The sequence below is a fragment of the Centroberyx gerrardi genome, chromosome 18, assembly GCF_048128805.1.
Source record: "Centroberyx gerrardi isolate f3 chromosome 18, fCenGer3.hap1.cur.20231027, whole genome shotgun sequence".
Taxonomy (NCBI): Eukaryota; Metazoa; Chordata; class Actinopteri; order Beryciformes; family Berycidae; genus Centroberyx; species Centroberyx gerrardi.
Window position 1 is genome coordinate 5179981 of NC_136014.1, and position 17334 is coordinate 5197314.

The 17334-nt window shown below is 41.0% G+C and overlaps 1 protein-coding gene across 1 annotated transcript in view; it reads left to right on the forward strand.

Annotated features, from left to right (window-relative positions):
* The window catches only part of scara5 (scavenger receptor class A, member 5 (putative)), a 76487-nt gene that overhangs the window by 26807 nt on the left and 32346 nt on the right, over positions 1 to 17334 (forward strand). The window contains exons 4-7 of the mRNA XM_071922449.2: positions 12305 to 12504; positions 14772 to 14950; positions 15353 to 15479; positions 15788 to 15956. Of these exons, the coding sequence (XP_071778550.1) occupies positions 12305 to 12504; positions 14772 to 14950; positions 15353 to 15479; positions 15788 to 15956 (675 nt within the window). The remainder of the gene's footprint in view (positions 1 to 12304; positions 12505 to 14771; positions 14951 to 15352; positions 15480 to 15787; positions 15957 to 17334) is intronic.

Here is a 17334-nt window from a genome sequence, read left to right on the forward strand (position 1 = left end):
CTCAGAGTGGTGAAAAATTACATATTTTATGCATCTTGCGCATGGGTGTGGCAAAATGGCTCAATAGCGCCCCCTACAAAATTTTTTAAAAAATACCCCTCGCGCTACGTTTCACCTACATGTACGAAATTTGTAGGCACATGTATCATGTCCAGACTTAAAAAAAACCTCAATAGGTGCCATGACCTAAACCCAACAGGAAGTCAGCCATTTTGCATTTATTGTGGCATTTTTGGCCATTTACAGGGGTCATACTTTAACGAACTCCTCCTAGGAGGTTAATCGGATCCACCTCAAACTTGCTCAGCGTATATAACAGACCTTGACGATTAAAAGTTAGTATAAGCTTGAGTTTTCGTCCAACGGCGTGGCCGTGGCGAGGCGTCGAATTTCCATGTTTCGCCACGAAACAGGAAGTGCTATGTAACTCGACTGTACATGGTCAAATCTGCCCCACACTTCACATGTTTGATAAGTGTCATGGCCTCAAGACATAGACATGGCAATATTCAGTTATAGTCATAGCGCCACCTACTGGCAAAACAGGAAGTGGTTTGTAACTCCACTGTACATGGTCAAATCTGCCCCAAACTTCACATGTTTAATGAGAGTCCCAGCCTGAGCACATCTACAGGCCAATATACAGTTATAGTCATAGCGCCACCTACTGGCAACACAGGAAGTGGTTTGGAACTCGGCTGTACATGGTCACATCTGCCCCAAACTTCACATGTTTGCTAAGTGTCCTGGCCTCAAGACATCTACATGCCAATATTCAGTTATAGTCATAGCGCCACCTACTGGCAACACAGGAAGTGGTTTGTAACTCCACTCTACATGGTCAAATCTGCCCCAAACTTCACATGTTTGCTAAGTGTCCCAGCCTGAAGACATCTACAGGCCAATTTTGAATCATAGTCATAGCGCCACCTACTGGCAACACAGGAAGTGGTTTGTAACTCGACTGTCTGTGGTCAAATCTGCCCCAAACTTCACATGTTTCATCAGAGTCCCGGCCTGAAGACATCTACAGGCCAAACTGGAATTATAGTCATAGCGCCACCTACTGGCAACACAGGAAATGACACGTTCTATACTGAAAATTCATAGCCGCGTCGATCGGTCAGTGTTCAGTAATGATGCGGCGGCTGCGGCACACCCCGACGTGCGCGAAGTGCGAGGGCCCGATCATTGTTGCTTGCAGCTTTAATTATCCTTATTATTCCTTATTATCCCTATTATCCTATATTTGCTACATGAAGGTAATGGTTGGTTCGGGTTCTTTAGGGAACCGTAATATACCTCTACATACCCAGAGCCATCACTAGCGGGCAGCACCTCAAAGAACACTCGTGAGACTAAAGATGCTCCGTGTAGCATCTATCATCGTCAAATTAATAGTGATTCTTTGGTATAATTGCTGTAAACAAGTGAGACCATGGTGGAGACAATATTTCACATCAGTGGTATTGTTAGTGCTAGTGTTTACGACTACATTTCCCATAAACCCCGTTGCTTGCTGTCCCCCCTCCCCCTCCCTCTCCCTGAAGAAGATAAACATGTTGGAAGTGATTTTTCCATCAGTCTTTCACTCCTTCCACCATCTGCCATTGGCAGAAACTCTGAAAGCTTTAGCTCTGTTTGTGCTGGAAGAACAGCGCCCTCTTTCATGTTGTTAAAAATACTGACCTATGATTAGTCTATCAGCACTGAGGTGGCCATTTTGGATGTCAGGCGCATGCAATCCTGTAACCCTGGCAAAGGCTATTGCAGCCAAAATATCTCTTACATCCTTTGTTTCAACCTTTTGTTTTACATCAAAATCACCAGAACAGCCAGCAAACTTCTGGTGATCCAACAGTTATGGAACAAATACACAGTAGGCTTTAGTCAGTTAGTCATGCAACTTCACTTAGCGATTCGCACATAATGGCCGCTTATTCGCGCACAGTGTGTTCGTCCCATTAGGCCCGGATAACATTTGTAAGTCCAGGGCCCGAGTGCAGCGAACAAAATTCTCTCTTCTCCAGTCATCCCCTGTTTAATGAATGTATCCTTCTTCCCTCTGGCCAAAGGTTCCCAGTCTCAGCCTACAAGAAAAACAAACTATCACTACTAAACAAGCAGAGTACATTCTTTCACTGCAGCTGCTCTGGACCAACGGAGCCGTTTGCAAGCCAGCGTATGTTGCTGTCTGTTGTGGTCGCAGTTTGTTTATTGCACTGTCCAGTATCTGGTAGGATTGTTTTACTGTGACGATCCACCGGTTTCAACCAAAACCAGGCCTGTTAAGCAGGTTAGAGCAGGGAGCACAAACAGAATCACTGTCACATTAGCTATGCTTCCATTCCAATTTTCAGTTCACTTTTGAAATGTCGCAAAAAATACAATGTGAATCAGGTGTTTTTAGATCAGCTGGGTTGAAGAGGAAAAACGGCTTTCTGAATCTCAAAATACACATCCATGAGAAGAATTGTGGAGCTATGTTGTCAATATTGACCAATAGTTAGTAACCCTAAAGTAGAGTTATTTGTGGTGTGGTATAGACAACTTCACAGTCGTTCAAAATTCTGTGTTATTATACTATTACTTTATGTGACTGTGAGACTTGGTATTGAACTGTGGTATTGTGTGGATGGGGCCTGTTAATCATTATTCACATTTCGATGCTGCAGTTTTCCCAAGCCAACAAGACAAGATGACTTTGCTGTTAATTTCCTCTTCCTTTACTCTCTATTTAGACCAACATCACTGTAGTAAAGGGATGAATTCATAACGAAGGAGGTGGTTTTTCAGAGGTGAATTACTGTAGAAATTGTACACTGGTTATTTCTCATGTTCTTCTTCATATTCTCATATTTTCTAATTTGCTATATATTTTATATATACAGTATATATATATGGTATTGTTTCATATAGTGCATATTTTTCATTAAATTTTCTTTGTCTCAGTTTTTGTACTGCTGACATTTTGCAGACTCTACATACATGCTGTAATTAATATATTGGTCACACTCTATTTGGATAGTCCCATGTTGATACTCAATTTCCTATTAAGTGACTATAATGTGTCACTAAAAAGTCTACTGAGTTTCAAGTGAGACTCATAATTGTGTGAAAAGTAGTATAATAACTATTCAGTGTCTGGGCTAGGGTTAATCTTAGGGTTGGGGTTCATGTTAGAATTAGGGTCAGGTTAGGTTTGGGTTTAGGTTTAAAACTGACATTAGGGTTAGGCTAAGATCAGGGTTAGGGTTTCATAGTCTGTAGAGATGCACCAAATAGGCAAGAGACACTTTATTAAAACATCTACTTATTTTCCTTTTTTGTTTTTACATCTTACTACTTCTTCCACTCTAAGCATGTGTTTCTCAATGTGAAAACATGGTCTGTTATACAGCTTCTCGACCCATAACAAGTGTTTCTGTAATGACCTTAAAAAAAACTAAAAAAAAACGTCTACTTTTTGTCACCTGATAGCTGATCAACATTGGACTATCCAAATAAAGTGTTGCCAATACATTTTCATGTTTTTCATTGATATATTTCCACTTTATATGTTCACGTGTTGAAATTGTCAGTTGTTCATTTCATCTTTATACTAGTTGGTGCTGAAACTGGTGGAGTGGAACTCCGGTTAGGAATTTAGCCCTTTGTAGTCGTCTACTTGAAATTAACTAATGGCCGCCTTTTGATGTGATGTCAAGGAAAGCAGGTTGTTCCCTCTCGTATTTTAAGATCCTGTAATTTCATTCTCATTCACCCTGGAAGACTCCCAGGTCTGCCGCTCACAAAAAGACTCTTTCTTCTTTATTTCCTTCCCTCCTTCCTGCCTCTGGCATTCCCTCAAAGTCAAGTAGGATGTTGGTCAGGCTTTGTCTGGGTGAAGGTGACTGGTCTCTCGCGCACACACACACACACACACACACACACACACACACACACACACGGACACATACACATACTAAGAAATGCAAACACACAGTAGTGACAGATGTGGTCTGGATAGCTGACTTTGTGTTATTAGAGGGTTACTGCAGGAAATGGTTGCCATCAAAACGTGAGAGAGTTGGTGTGTGTCCATTACAAATAGAAGATGAGATGGTGCACTGCACACACACACACACACACACACACACACTGCAGGTAGACGATAAATTAGCTGGTTTATACAGAGAATCAGTTGTTTTTGATATTTCTTTGGACCGCTGGTTCTCTCATCCTCCTCCCAAGTCAGATCACATTCATCTCTGGATGGTCAATTATAGAACCAGCATTCAAATGAAACATGGACCTGCTATTTTAGAGTCGGCTTACGTTTATAGTATATGTATATACTGTATATGTTTACTTACTGAAGTTGTTTAGAAATTGGCCGTTGTAGAAAAATCCGCTTCTATGCTTCAGTGAACATGCAGCTTCATCCTCAAAAATCAGTCAATTTATAGAGCCAGCATTCACCTGAAACATCTAACCAACATGTTAAACATTTAATATTGTCATTGTATCTTAGGTAGGACCAAGCATCATTTCCCAGCCTTGTTAAGACATCTAAGACATCAGCCTTGTTCTCGATGGGGAAGTTATTGCAGTTATTCTCTGGACCTTGAAAGAGAAAAAAAACCTTGAAAAAGAGAACTGCTTGTCCCGACTGTTTATTGCATCTGTGTGGGTTGGAGGGCTGGAGAAGCTTGATAGGTTTTGCGGAAGCTTAATTCCAACAGGCTGTGCTGGGGAAAGTCACGTCAACACCATCCCCATGTCACTCAACTACACTTCACAAGAAGAGGCCGACAGAGGCTTTGTAGTTGTGTCACAAATCTTCTATCGACCATATGTCTGGCACCATCCTGGAGCTCCAGTGGAGAATTGGTTGTGTGCAAATAATGGCTAAATATATACCAACCAGGGAACAAAAAGAAAAATATCTGAAAAAAATGTCACATGTGGGCCGAGGGTCCAATTAAATAAAGTTATAAGTAAAAGTGAATTGTCTGATAAGGTAGATATGTCTACAAATTTCCATTACTGAAACGTAGGAAAATGTGTTGTCTGTAGCCCTAGCCTCTACTCCACAACACTGAGCTGTAGCTTGAGAACAGTCAGACAAAAAGTTGGCTAACTAGCGAGCACGCTATTTTAGCAAAGCAACAAAATTATCAAAACTAATAACATTACTGGGTAATGTTATCATTCAACTACTGGCCGCTACTAGCCGCTAGTTGCTACTAGCCACATAACATTAGCTATTGTGCAAATCAGATGTCTTAACAAGACAGTGATAGTAAGCTAACCAGATAATATGGTTAGCTAGCTAACCAAATCAAGCTGACGGTGATGAAATGATCAGTCTCCAGTCAATAAAAGCACAGAAATTAATCATGTCTACTCAATACTGTTGAGATGGTTGTGTTGTAAGCTGTTCACAGATGTTGCTGCCAAGAGCTAAGGACCTCCAACATGGCCGCCAGAGGGCATGTTACATCAGCTGAAAGCTCTCCAGTCATAAAGAGACCCAGTTTCCTCATGGGAATGATCAAAGTTTTATCTTGTATCTTAGCTTTTTATTTGCAAATGTGTCATAAGTTTTATTTTTAGACGTGGTTTTCAACGAGTAAGTAAGAAATGGTGCTGACGATGGGTCCCCAGAGCAGCCAGTTCTGATGGACTTCCTCCTATAGAGCCATGTGCATTAAAAGTGTAAATATTCCCCCAAAGTTAAATATCTCTTTGAGGTGTAAATCAGTTCAGGCGTCCAATAAGTCTGTTTGTCATGGCAGGGACCTAAATGAACCTGCTAGTCATTTCACAACCCTTTCCTTTGTAACACACGCACACACACAAACACACACACATCCTATTAAGTAACTTTATTAAAAAGCCTGTGAGAACTGTGCTAAACAGAGAGATTAGTTACCATGGGTGCAGGGCCAGAAGGCAGAGCACTGCAGGACATTTGACTTGTACAACACTTTAACACGACACAGGGACCAATGATGAAAGGCCTGTAATTCAGTGGGAAGGACAAGGCTGAGATTAAGAAACTTCTCACCTAAACCAGCTATTAATACACCATTTCGCGCCCCTCCCCGCTGATAGAGAACAGGCACGAACGCATGTAAACTGAAACATGTACAGATTCTGTACAGGCCCACAGCGCATGACGTACAGACCTAATTAGATTATGTTTGTTTAGATGAAACTTTAATGATCCCCGTCTGGAAATTGCGTCATTGCAGCAGCTAATAATAATGGGACACAGCAAAGAAAAATATAGGATATAAATAACAGTTGAGCATATGGGGGGTATGAAACATAACACTGGCAATTACAACGCATGAACATATAAAAGTAAAATATATAAATAAAAAAATATGGAAATAAAAGAGTTGGCTACCTAGCTAGTCAGCTGCATTCATCTCATCTATGGACTTGGCTAGCTAGTTAACACTAGCAGCTGAACTGTTAGCAACATAGTTAATAGCATAGTTTTTAGGATGAACATAGAATTTATTGTAGTTTGGAGGGCAATGTGACATCGGAAACAAATAGTCTAGTCTAGTCTAGCTGAGAGGAGGTCTTGGGATTTACTGCATCACACAACCCTTTTTACTGCAGCCTGAGTACAAGTTTATGCCCCCCCCCCTGCACACACACACACACACACACACACACACACAAACAGCAGATAAAGAGATAGATGAAGGCACCATGTTGTCTTTGGCTTTGCCCACAGAGGAATGCAGCACTTATAGTCCTCCCTCTGTCTTGTCTTTCTGCCTTGACCATGACACTGTCCAGCCAGCCTGTCTGTGTGTGTGTGTGTGTGTGTGTGTCTTTGTGTGTGTGTCAAAGACAGAGAGAGAGAGTGTGTGTTTTTAACTTAAGTGGAAGGATTACATACTCTTCTATGGGTTGACAAAACTCTGCAACTTTTCCAAACCCCATCAGATAAACTTCAAAACACATGGTGGTCAAGCTACTGTAAAAACAAGGTTATTTTTCTGAGTTCCTGAAAAGTTCATATTTTGGAGATGCAACAGTAATATCCAAAATTTGTAGAAGAATCAATCGCATGGCTCTCCTCACCTAATATAATATTCTTCTTTTCTTATTATCGGTTAAGACTTTAGAAGGCCTTGATTCTATCATAAAACTCTTTCTCTCTAACAATAATCCTATTCTACTAACCAGACAGACAGAGGCAGACACTGAGAGCAGTGTTAGACTCTTCCTCTGACTTTGAACAGCAGAGTGAATGAGTGTGTGTGTGTGTTTGTGTGTGTGTGTGTGTGTGTGTGTGTGTGTGTGTGTGTGTGTGTGTGTGTGTGTGGTCCATGGTGGCTGTCGGGGGTCTGTCTGTTTTGTCATCCTTGGCTCAGACAGAAAATTAAAGAGCTTGCCGTCTGTTTGCTGTCAAAAATACAACCCAGCTTCCATGTCTCCATGTCTTTTGTCTCTGTCTGTCTCATTGCCCCTCCTTCCACCTGGCATTAACATGCATCCCATATCCGGATCTAGATATGATTCAGCTAGATTATATTTACTATAATAAGTATATATTTACTTGACTTAAAGTTAAAGTTCTCAATGTCACCAATTCTGAAAAAGAAAGAAAAGAATCTATCTTTGGGAAAGCCAGAGGTGTGACCAAGTTAACTTTGGTCGAGTCCCAAGTCAGTCTCAAGTCTTGAGGCACAAGTGTCAAGTCAAGTCCCAAGTCTGAATTTAGATTACCAAGTTAAGTCCAAGTCATTAATGTCAAGTCCAAGTCATTAATGTCTTGAGGCACAAGTCTCAAGTCAAGTCTCAAGTCTAAATGTAGAACAGCAAGTCAAGTCAGAACAAATCAAGAGTCCAGAATCAATTTAATATCTTAAAGAAACCTTTTCAAGTCATCAAAGTACAAGTCAAAGTCAAGTCCTGAGTCACCAGAACCCAAGTCAAGTCAAGTCTCAAGTCTTCTCTTCATGCATCAAGTCAAGTCTCAAGCAATTAAAACTGTGACTTGAGTCCAAATCATGTGACTTGAGTCCCCACCTCAAGGTAAATGTATATATATACTGTATATATATGAGAGAGACCATCTGCAGGCTGAACCATTAATGCAGGATCCATCCACATTACATGCTGAAGCCCAGCTGTTGTGCTGGCTCGACCATCCCGGCCGAGCCCTAAGCCAGAACATATGATACATGGACGGATAAAGTGTCCTCTACTCCCCAAACAGCCCTCCGCTGGAGAATTCAAACACCATGAAGCTGTGAATTTGGGAATACGACGAATCTGTTTCGAATACCGCCGCCATCACGCCATCGCCACTGTGCGCGTGCGTGTGTGAAAGAGAGAGGAAGGAACAGAGAAGAGAAAAAGACAAAAGATGACTTTCCCATCCTACGGAGCCGAGCGACATGAGGACATAAATGGATTTGTCAGACGTACGGCTCGTCTTTCGGTCCATTTCTCATCGTCGTCTTCCTGAAGTCGCAAAACACACACCTTAAACCCCTGCTCCCCCCTTTCCAGACATAACTCAACAGCAGTATGACATTATGAGGGCTGATGACTGAAAGAGAAGTAGAGTATGACTCTTCTCCATGGGCCCTTTCTCCCTTCCCTATCACGGTCGTTGCTTGAAAATGTTCTTGAGTTCTTGATTTTCCGTTGACACCATTTCTCTTCCAATTGTTTCAAACACTGGTCGATCCCCTCTAGTTTTGTTTATGCGTAGGAATCTCCCCAAATCCAAATTCAATTTCTCTCCGCTGGCTGCTTGAGTTGTTGTCCATGTTTTTGCGGTCAAGCGGACTCCGTTCTGACGACAGCGATCTGTCCCACGGAGACCAACGTAAGAAACCGCACAAATTCCCATCCGGCGGTTCAGACTGTGGTCACATGACCGTGGATCCGACATGGATCAGATTTAATAAAGCTGACTTGATTTAGGAGCACGTGTTGCCAATCAGAAATGAAACGGTTAGATTCCATGTGTTTGTTTTCTGTTCACTCCGCACTAAAAACATCAGATCTGCGGCGCATAGGACTCACATTTGTTCATATTGTAAATGTTTTTTTGTCTAATTCCATTCACTGTCTTTGTGTCAGTATGTTCTGCAGCTGTCATTTTCCACAGTCTGCATAGAGGCTGTACACCAGTGCATTTTCATTCATATATTTTTACTAAATATGTTCTCCTGTTGAAAATGTTTAGTACCCCCCATTGGCTCTATTCCTCTTCATACTCTATTTTTCTTGGCTGTATCCTATTATTTACTGCAGCAACCGCCCAATTTCCCCACAAGGGATCAGTAAAATTCCATCTAATTGAATCTGATCTAATTCCCATCGTGACATGAAACAAAGGATGTTTAAACGTAAAGCAAAATCATCTTGAGTGTACAGCCACATGAATGTCAGTGTGGATTGAAATGCCTTTTCTCTCCATTCGGTTAATATGTGGTGTCTGTGGCTTGGTTGGTTGAGGATGTGGGGGGTTAACAGACCAGCAGGTTAACTGACAACAGTGAGTGGAAATCAGACAGCTATGATGGATGAGTCCTAATGATGAGTCCTAAGTGAGACACAGGGTGAAAAATCTATTCAAATGTGTTAAGTTTATACTTTTTAGCCCTACTTGTATTGAATTGGAAGAAGCCACAGCACCCAGCTCACACTCTATGGTTAAGAAATATGATGCAGCAACTTCAACTCCAGAAACCACGCTGCGGTTCCTCTGACAAATTTCACAAAATGTGGAAACCATTCCTGAATTGCACTAAACCTAAAGCTCTGAACTGCCCTTTCAACTTTCTTACAACCCTTACAAGTCTTTCTTTCTTCAATGCCGTATCAATGTCACCGCTGCTGGTTGAAAACCTTGTATCTCCCAAATCTCAACTTTTAAGGAATCAAGAAAAAACAGTTTTCAGCTTGACCCCCATGCATTTCTGAGTTTATCCAATGAGTTTTGAAAGGGTTTCATAAGGCCAAGGGTTGTAGAGTTTTCTCAACCTATAGATAGAGGACTGTGCTATCCTTTAATTAGATTTAAAACACGAAAATCACCAAAAGCAACTTCATACCCCTTTTCCCTCATTCTTTTCTTCACATCTTTTTTCCTTTATCTGTATATATATATTGTAAAATGTTTTCTATGCTGATTGTACCTGTTATACAAGTGAAAGACTGAAAACCAATAAACCAAATCTTAAAAGTATATATATAAAAGTATATACTGTATCATGATTTTTGTTTTCAAATGTACTGTCAGCATAGGAATCATGTGTTTCGTGATGTTTTTCAAAGAAATGTTTTGTTAATGGGGTGTTTCCTGAATGAAATTGAAGAATAAGGTTGGCTGTGTGTGTGTATGCTTGTGCGTGTGTGTGTGTGTGTGTGTGTGTGTGTGAGTGAGTGAGAGAGAGAGAGAGAGAGAGAGAGAGAGAGATTGGAATGAAGTTGGTGTCTCCCAGGATGAGTGAAAGTTATTCACCTTAAATCACCTCTTTCACTGTTATTTTCTCTCTCTCTCTCTCTCTCTCTCTCTCTCTCTGTCTCTCTCCCTCCCTCTCTCTCTCTCTCCCTCTCTCTCATTAATCCTCTTCTGGTCGTCCATCCATTTGCTGTTGGTTTTGTGGTTCTTGGATTGTGTCCCTTCACCACTCCTTCTTCTTGCGGTACATTTGAGAACCCTCATACGAGCCCATCAGGTTCTGGTTAATAGCATTGGGTCTTATCTATGGTTATGTGTGTGCGTGTGTGTGTGTGTTCGTACGAAAACACACGGCCTTTGACAGACCATCATTTAGCAATTAAGAGCTGTCTGTAGTGGAGCAATCTCGGCTTATTTAGTTTTTCAGGTCATTAGGAATAAACCTAACACACATAATGAGTGGGAATGCAGATGGTTTGTGTGCAGCCATGTGGCTTTGCAGTGTTTTTCTTGCGCTGAAGTCATTCCAATGTTTCTTGGCTTGGACGCAAGCACATGTAGGCACACACACACACACACACACACAGAAACAGAAACACACATGCAAAGAGTATGTGCTGTCGGAGAGCATGTGCGAAGGGAATTATCTGTTTCCTTCCATTTCCCGAGTATTCCCTTCTTCTTCCATCGGAGGCAATGGACGTTTTTTTTTCTCTCGCACATGGGTCCCTGCTGTCCCGCGGAGAGGATGCCGTCATGGCGTAGCGCGGGCTATCGAGCCGTTACCACGCAACGCGTTCCTCAACAGAACATGACGCTGCGGAGCTTTTTCTCATTAGGCACGGTCCAGAAAAGAGCAAAGAGAAAAGAGAAGTGGTCTTTATACCATCGCCAAAAACAAGACGAGAAAGGGTCACTGCCAATGTGTTCACCATCAACAAATGTGATGTTGCAGCTAAACCTACACTCTTGTAGTGCAGATTGTCCAGTCCCGATATCCTCCTCCCAATACAAATTCATATGCAGCCTCATTGCAACATATGCTATCTTTTTGTTTCTCTGTTTCTTTTATATTTCAAGTACGAGATACAAGTGTTTTTTAGTGTACTTTTTAGACTGAATTAAGTTATGACTTAAGACTGATACAGGATTTCAGAAAAAGCAACAAAATTGTACACGCCTTGCCATACCTCACCCTAAGTGGATCCAAGTTTGATCCTGCAGTTTTTATCATTATAATGGTGCGGAAAGATTAAGCAAAAAGTGCCAGAAATCAATTTGGAAGCCACATCTAAAAAAAAAAGATCATTCAGGACCAATGATCTCTCCTCAGCAGGCATTTGATGGACAGCGATATGTTGAAGGAGGCCAAGTTCAACATCAATCCAAATGAGCACACACTATTATGGCACAGTGGAAATTCCTATTAAAACGGCTTTGGAAAGTGTTTGGAACTGAAGTCAGAAAGATTTTTCTGTCCTGATTTCACAAAACCATCTATGGAAGACTATTTTTGTGCCATATTTATGAATTTTGAACATTAATGCAGGCTGTTGAATCAACATGTGTTCAACATCAACATGTCCGCTGGGTCTAAGGTGATAGTATGGTGATCTACGTCTAATAGTTTATCGCTCTGATCAAATAGTAATATCTTGTCAGTCATCAGTCATTGCCACCAAGCAATTTAGTCAATATCAGCAGGTTTGGATGTTTGGTGGCAGATGATGTTAGATGCAGGAACTTTGCCACAGCTTAGAGTTAATGAGAGAGAATGACATCCTTGAATGACACTTTAACGCAACAACACTAACCCCTCTTCTTCTCTCTCTCTCTCTCTGTCTCTCTGTCTCTCGCTCCCTCCCTCCCCAGTCTCTCGTTCCCAGGTTTCCTCGGAGCGGCAGGAGGTGCTGATGGAGAACGTGACCCGGATGTCGGAGCGCTCCCGGCTGCTGCAGCAGACGCTGGGCGAGGCGTCGACGCAGGCCGACCTGCTGGAGAACATCTGGAAGCTGGAGAACCTCTTCCAGAACCACAGCGACTGGCTGCAGAGGCTGGAGATCCTCATCAAGGTACGGCACACACGGTGGGAAACGGTGCTTAGAGAGATGGGGTCCAAACCTAGACAGTGTTCCAGCACCTGAATAGAGTTTGGTGGGAACAAGTTCAGTTAAATTCAGTTCAAAATCACTAACAATACTTTCCCATTAACTTTTCCCATTAATTTCAATTTCAACAAAAACATTACAGTTACCAGTCAAGTCAATCAAAAGTCTCAGCATCTCAGCACCAAAGTTATGTAGCGCTGCAGCTAACGATTATTTCCATTATCAATTAATCTATTGATTATTTTTTTGATTAATTGATTCATCATGTAGTCTATAAAATGTCAAAAATAATGACAAATGCCCATCACAAGTTGCCAGAGCCCAAAGTGATGTCATAAAATTGCTTACTTAGTCTGACCAGCAGCCAAAAAAAAAACACTATTCATTTTATAATGATATGAAATAGAGAAAATCACACAAATCTTAGTATTTGTGAAGCTGTAACCAGCAAATGTTTGGTGTTTTTACTGATAAATGAGTAAAATGATTAATCAATTATCAAAATTATAATCGATTATTTTCTGTTAATCGATTAATCAATCGTTATGGCAAAAGACAAATTATACTTAACAGGACAAACACAGCTACAACAAAAAATGAAAAAGTATGTGGATTAGGGGCGTATCTAGGATTAGAAGACATTTGGGGCTCAGCCCAGGCCTTTGTAGGGGGGTCCGGGGGCATCCTCCCCTGGGAGATTTTTTTTAAATTTCAACAGGTAAATACACAATTTTCGAGCAATTTGAGATGAATACTGAGAGTCTAGATCAACTAAATCTTTTGTATAAACAAACAACAAAACAACATCTGTGGGTGGTCTTAACATGCTAGTTGGTTACTGGTTTTACCCAAAACGCCTTACAGTACCATCATGACTGCATATATTTTATGTGGCTCATATGTCCCTGTGTCTTGCCTGTCTCTACCTCTGTATGTTCCTTTCTCTCTGGTCAACTCTCCTTTCTTCTTGTTGTCTCTGTTTTCTGTCCTCTCCTCAAATGTCCTGCTGGCTCCTCAGTCTGTAGCTCATCTGCTGTGTCTTTGCTACCCTCTGAAAAACCATTAAATCATCTTACATGAAGCTCAAAATAACATACCCTGCCTAATGCAAAATGTATATTTTAAACATTGATTCCCTTTAAATATACATATGTTCTGGGTTTCATTTAATCGCAATACCATTAATTTAGCCTCTTAAAAGATCAAGTAACTTTTGTTGTCAATGTCAAACAACTCATTACATTATGTTCTAATGACTTAGCATCACAGCATCAAAACAATTCATGCAACAGACTTGGACTAATGAAACCCAATCTTTATAGTTCTTTGTTTCATCATAGTCATGTTTTTATCATGCTTTTATCATGCTTCACAAACATTCATGTTGCACTTTTATATTCGGGTATCCTTCGTGTACGTGAACAACCAGCTAGCTAGTTCTACTACCGCACCCACGTTACTTTAGCTGTCATGGGGAAATCAGGAATCACATTCTGCATCACTGTTGCTGCTGACATTGATTTTTGAACAGGCTGGTTTAACAAATGTATGTATATATGCTGTATAGGCCTATTTCTCTTACCTTGTGTCCTTCGGAAAAATCCGAGAAGATTTAATTGTTTTGTTTTGCTCTCTCGACCTGAAAATGCCATTTTGTCTGACAAGTGAACCGCTGCACTTTGAGTGACTCAGCACTGACCAATGAACACCAAGCTCTACATGCATGACACTGATTGGCTCCTACACACAGTCACCCCACCCTCTGTCTCTCTCACACACACTGGCCAAACACACAAACACACACGGAGTTTCTATGGAGCGACAGTCGAGCGGTGTCAAGCCCTGGCAAACTTTTTTTTTTTTCCTCAAACAATATTCGGGGCTAGGCTCAGAAGTTTCGGGGCTTAAGCCCCAAAAGAATGACCCTAACGACGCCAATGATGTGGATATGTAACACTCACCAGAGGGGTAATAAATAATCTATGACTTTCATTGACTTCTGTCAACATCAACAGGTTGAGATGTTGAGATGTTTAATTGAGTAACGAGGAATGACTAAAGATTGTAGTTTTGTCCAAGAAGCTAGTTTTACCAAAGATTTAATGCACTATTCTGGACAGAAACTAACTTTTCATCAAAGTTAACTCATGAACTGTGATTTCAAGCTGTCAGCATGATCATACATAATGGTAACTATGAACAGTGAGAGATCGCTAATCTCTAACCCTCAGGGCCTGGAGGCGGAGCTGAGGAGCATCCAGGCTCAGTCCCTTCATTCGGAGGGCTACCTGGTGCAGCTGGACGACAGGCTGGCCTCTCTGAGCACCTCCACCAGCAGGAACCTGACGGGCCTTGGTGCGGAGCTGACCCGAGCCTCCGCCTGGCTCCGTGACCAGGACCACCTGCTCAGGTACACATACGTATTATGCAGAACTTCAGAAGTATGAGAAGATATGAATTACAGCATGTATGAGGGTGTGCAAAATAACCGCAGTAGAGCATACTGAAACAAAGAAAAAATGAATGAAAGACATGTACAATATGACAATACAAAAATATGAAATATATCCCGTATTAAAAAAATTGACAAATTATAAAAAAAATCAAGATACAGTATATGTATTGTATAACAAATGAGAAACATATGAGACATGCATTGTAAAAACAAAAAAAATATTCACCATATCAGATGATGAAATTTACATATGTAGCTAACATATACCAGAATGTGCAGATTTGCAGTGTGTCTATCACCAGGGAAAACAAGCTAAAAAAAAAAGTGTTATTGGATTATATTTCTGTTCTATCCCAGGGACACCTCAGGACAGGTGAGCGGGCTGAGAGAGAAGCTGGAGGAGGTTAATTGGACGGTGGGAGCTGTCAATCACACCTTCAGCAGTGACATCAGTGTTCACCACTTGAAGATACAGGACTTGCAGGTTAGCAGTTGTTCAGACTTCACAGCTGGCCTGAGCCGTTTTATTTACCCACCATATATACACTATTCTGACATCTTGGCCATGAAATTGAGTGTCTTTAACCCAAACGCTATATAAAGGCTATAAACTGGTTTCACAAATCTCCAGCAACCATTTATGTTTGCTGGAGAATTAGCTGGAGAATTAGCTGTGCGCAAATAATAGCTAAATATATAACAACCAGGCTAGAAAAATAGAAACTGTGCTATTGCAGAACTACTGCTGCTTACACACTGACTGTATCTCTGCCTATATCCCATGCTCCTCAGATCCAGATCAGCAACATCACAGAGGACACCACCAGTCTATGGGTGACCCACGTCCACACGGAGGCCCAGCTGAGGAACGAGATGGAGATCCTCAACACAATCACCGAGGACCTCCGCCTCAAGGACTGGGAGCACTCCATGACCCTGAAGAACCTCACCATACTAGAAGGTCGACTAAGAGCTATGGCTGTGTTTTCAATGGTTGAGACAGGTTCAGGTTGGGTTGTTAGGACAGTAACTGCACTTATATGTGCTACATGTAGCATTTTTAAACATCAGTATATCACTGTCAAGTTAATTGTGATACCTTGGTATAAGTACTGTAAACAAATGAGACCATAGTGGAGATGATTGGCAGCCTCTATCTAACACCAGTGGTATTGTTAGTGCTAGTGTTTCTCTAAATGAAGACCACATTTCCCATAAACCCTGTTGCTTTTGCTTTACTGAAAAGGATAAACATGTTGGACGTGATTTTTCCAGTGGCCTTTCACTCATTGCCAGAAACTCTGAAAGTTTTAGCTCCATTTGTGTTAGAAGAACAGCGCCCTCTTCCTGTTTTGTGCCATGAAGCAATCTCTGTCCCATTGGCACACAATGTAAAATGCAGTGTAGTAGAGGCTGCCAATCTTATGTACCAATCTTGTTTGTTCACAGTAATTACACAAATTTTTCATAATGTATGCACTAATGATCAATTGATGTAAAAATGCTATATGTTGCACCTTTAAACTAATGAAATGTCCAATTCTGTCCCCACCACTTTTAAATCCTCCTTAAAGTAAGAATTTTGACAATACCATTATAAGTATAGGCAATGTATTTTTTGCTAAATGGCCAGTTATATCATTATTAGACAGCTATTAGTATGGACAAGGGTTGGGATAAGTATGAAATATTAATTATAGTATTAATGCATGGTGTGCAAATAACAGCAGTAGAACATACTGAGACAAAGAAAATGAATTCCATGTATGAAACATGAAATGAAAACAAAAATGACGTATATGTAGTATGAAAAGAAATTACATTTTTAAAAGTATCAAGATATATGCAATTTATAAAAACAAGGAAATATGAGATTGTATGAAAAATATAAGAATACACTATGAGAACATGAGAATTGTAACTCTTAGTATAATGAATTCCTGGGTGGAACTCAGTGCTCCAAAATGATCTTTTACAATAACTAGTCTTGGCCAATAGATGTTTGCAGTGTGATTGAATGCAAATGACCCTAGCATGCAAACCTGATTTTACACCCTGGGATTAGTACCCCGGGGTATTGAGCAACTCCGAATGTTCTTACTCCAATCGGTTCGAACCTGATTAGTCCCGACGTGGTTTCGCTCTCGCTGCCAGCTTACCAAATGACTTCCCTAGCTTGTTCAAATCAGAATAGGAATGCCGTGATGTAATGCTGGCAAGGGACACGGCCCGAGTTGACTGATGGGAATCTAAACCGAATGAGACCCGCGATCTCGTGTCTGCTTCACATGTGGGTGGGATGCCGTTTCTCCTGAGCCTGGAAACAATTGTGGGTTAAA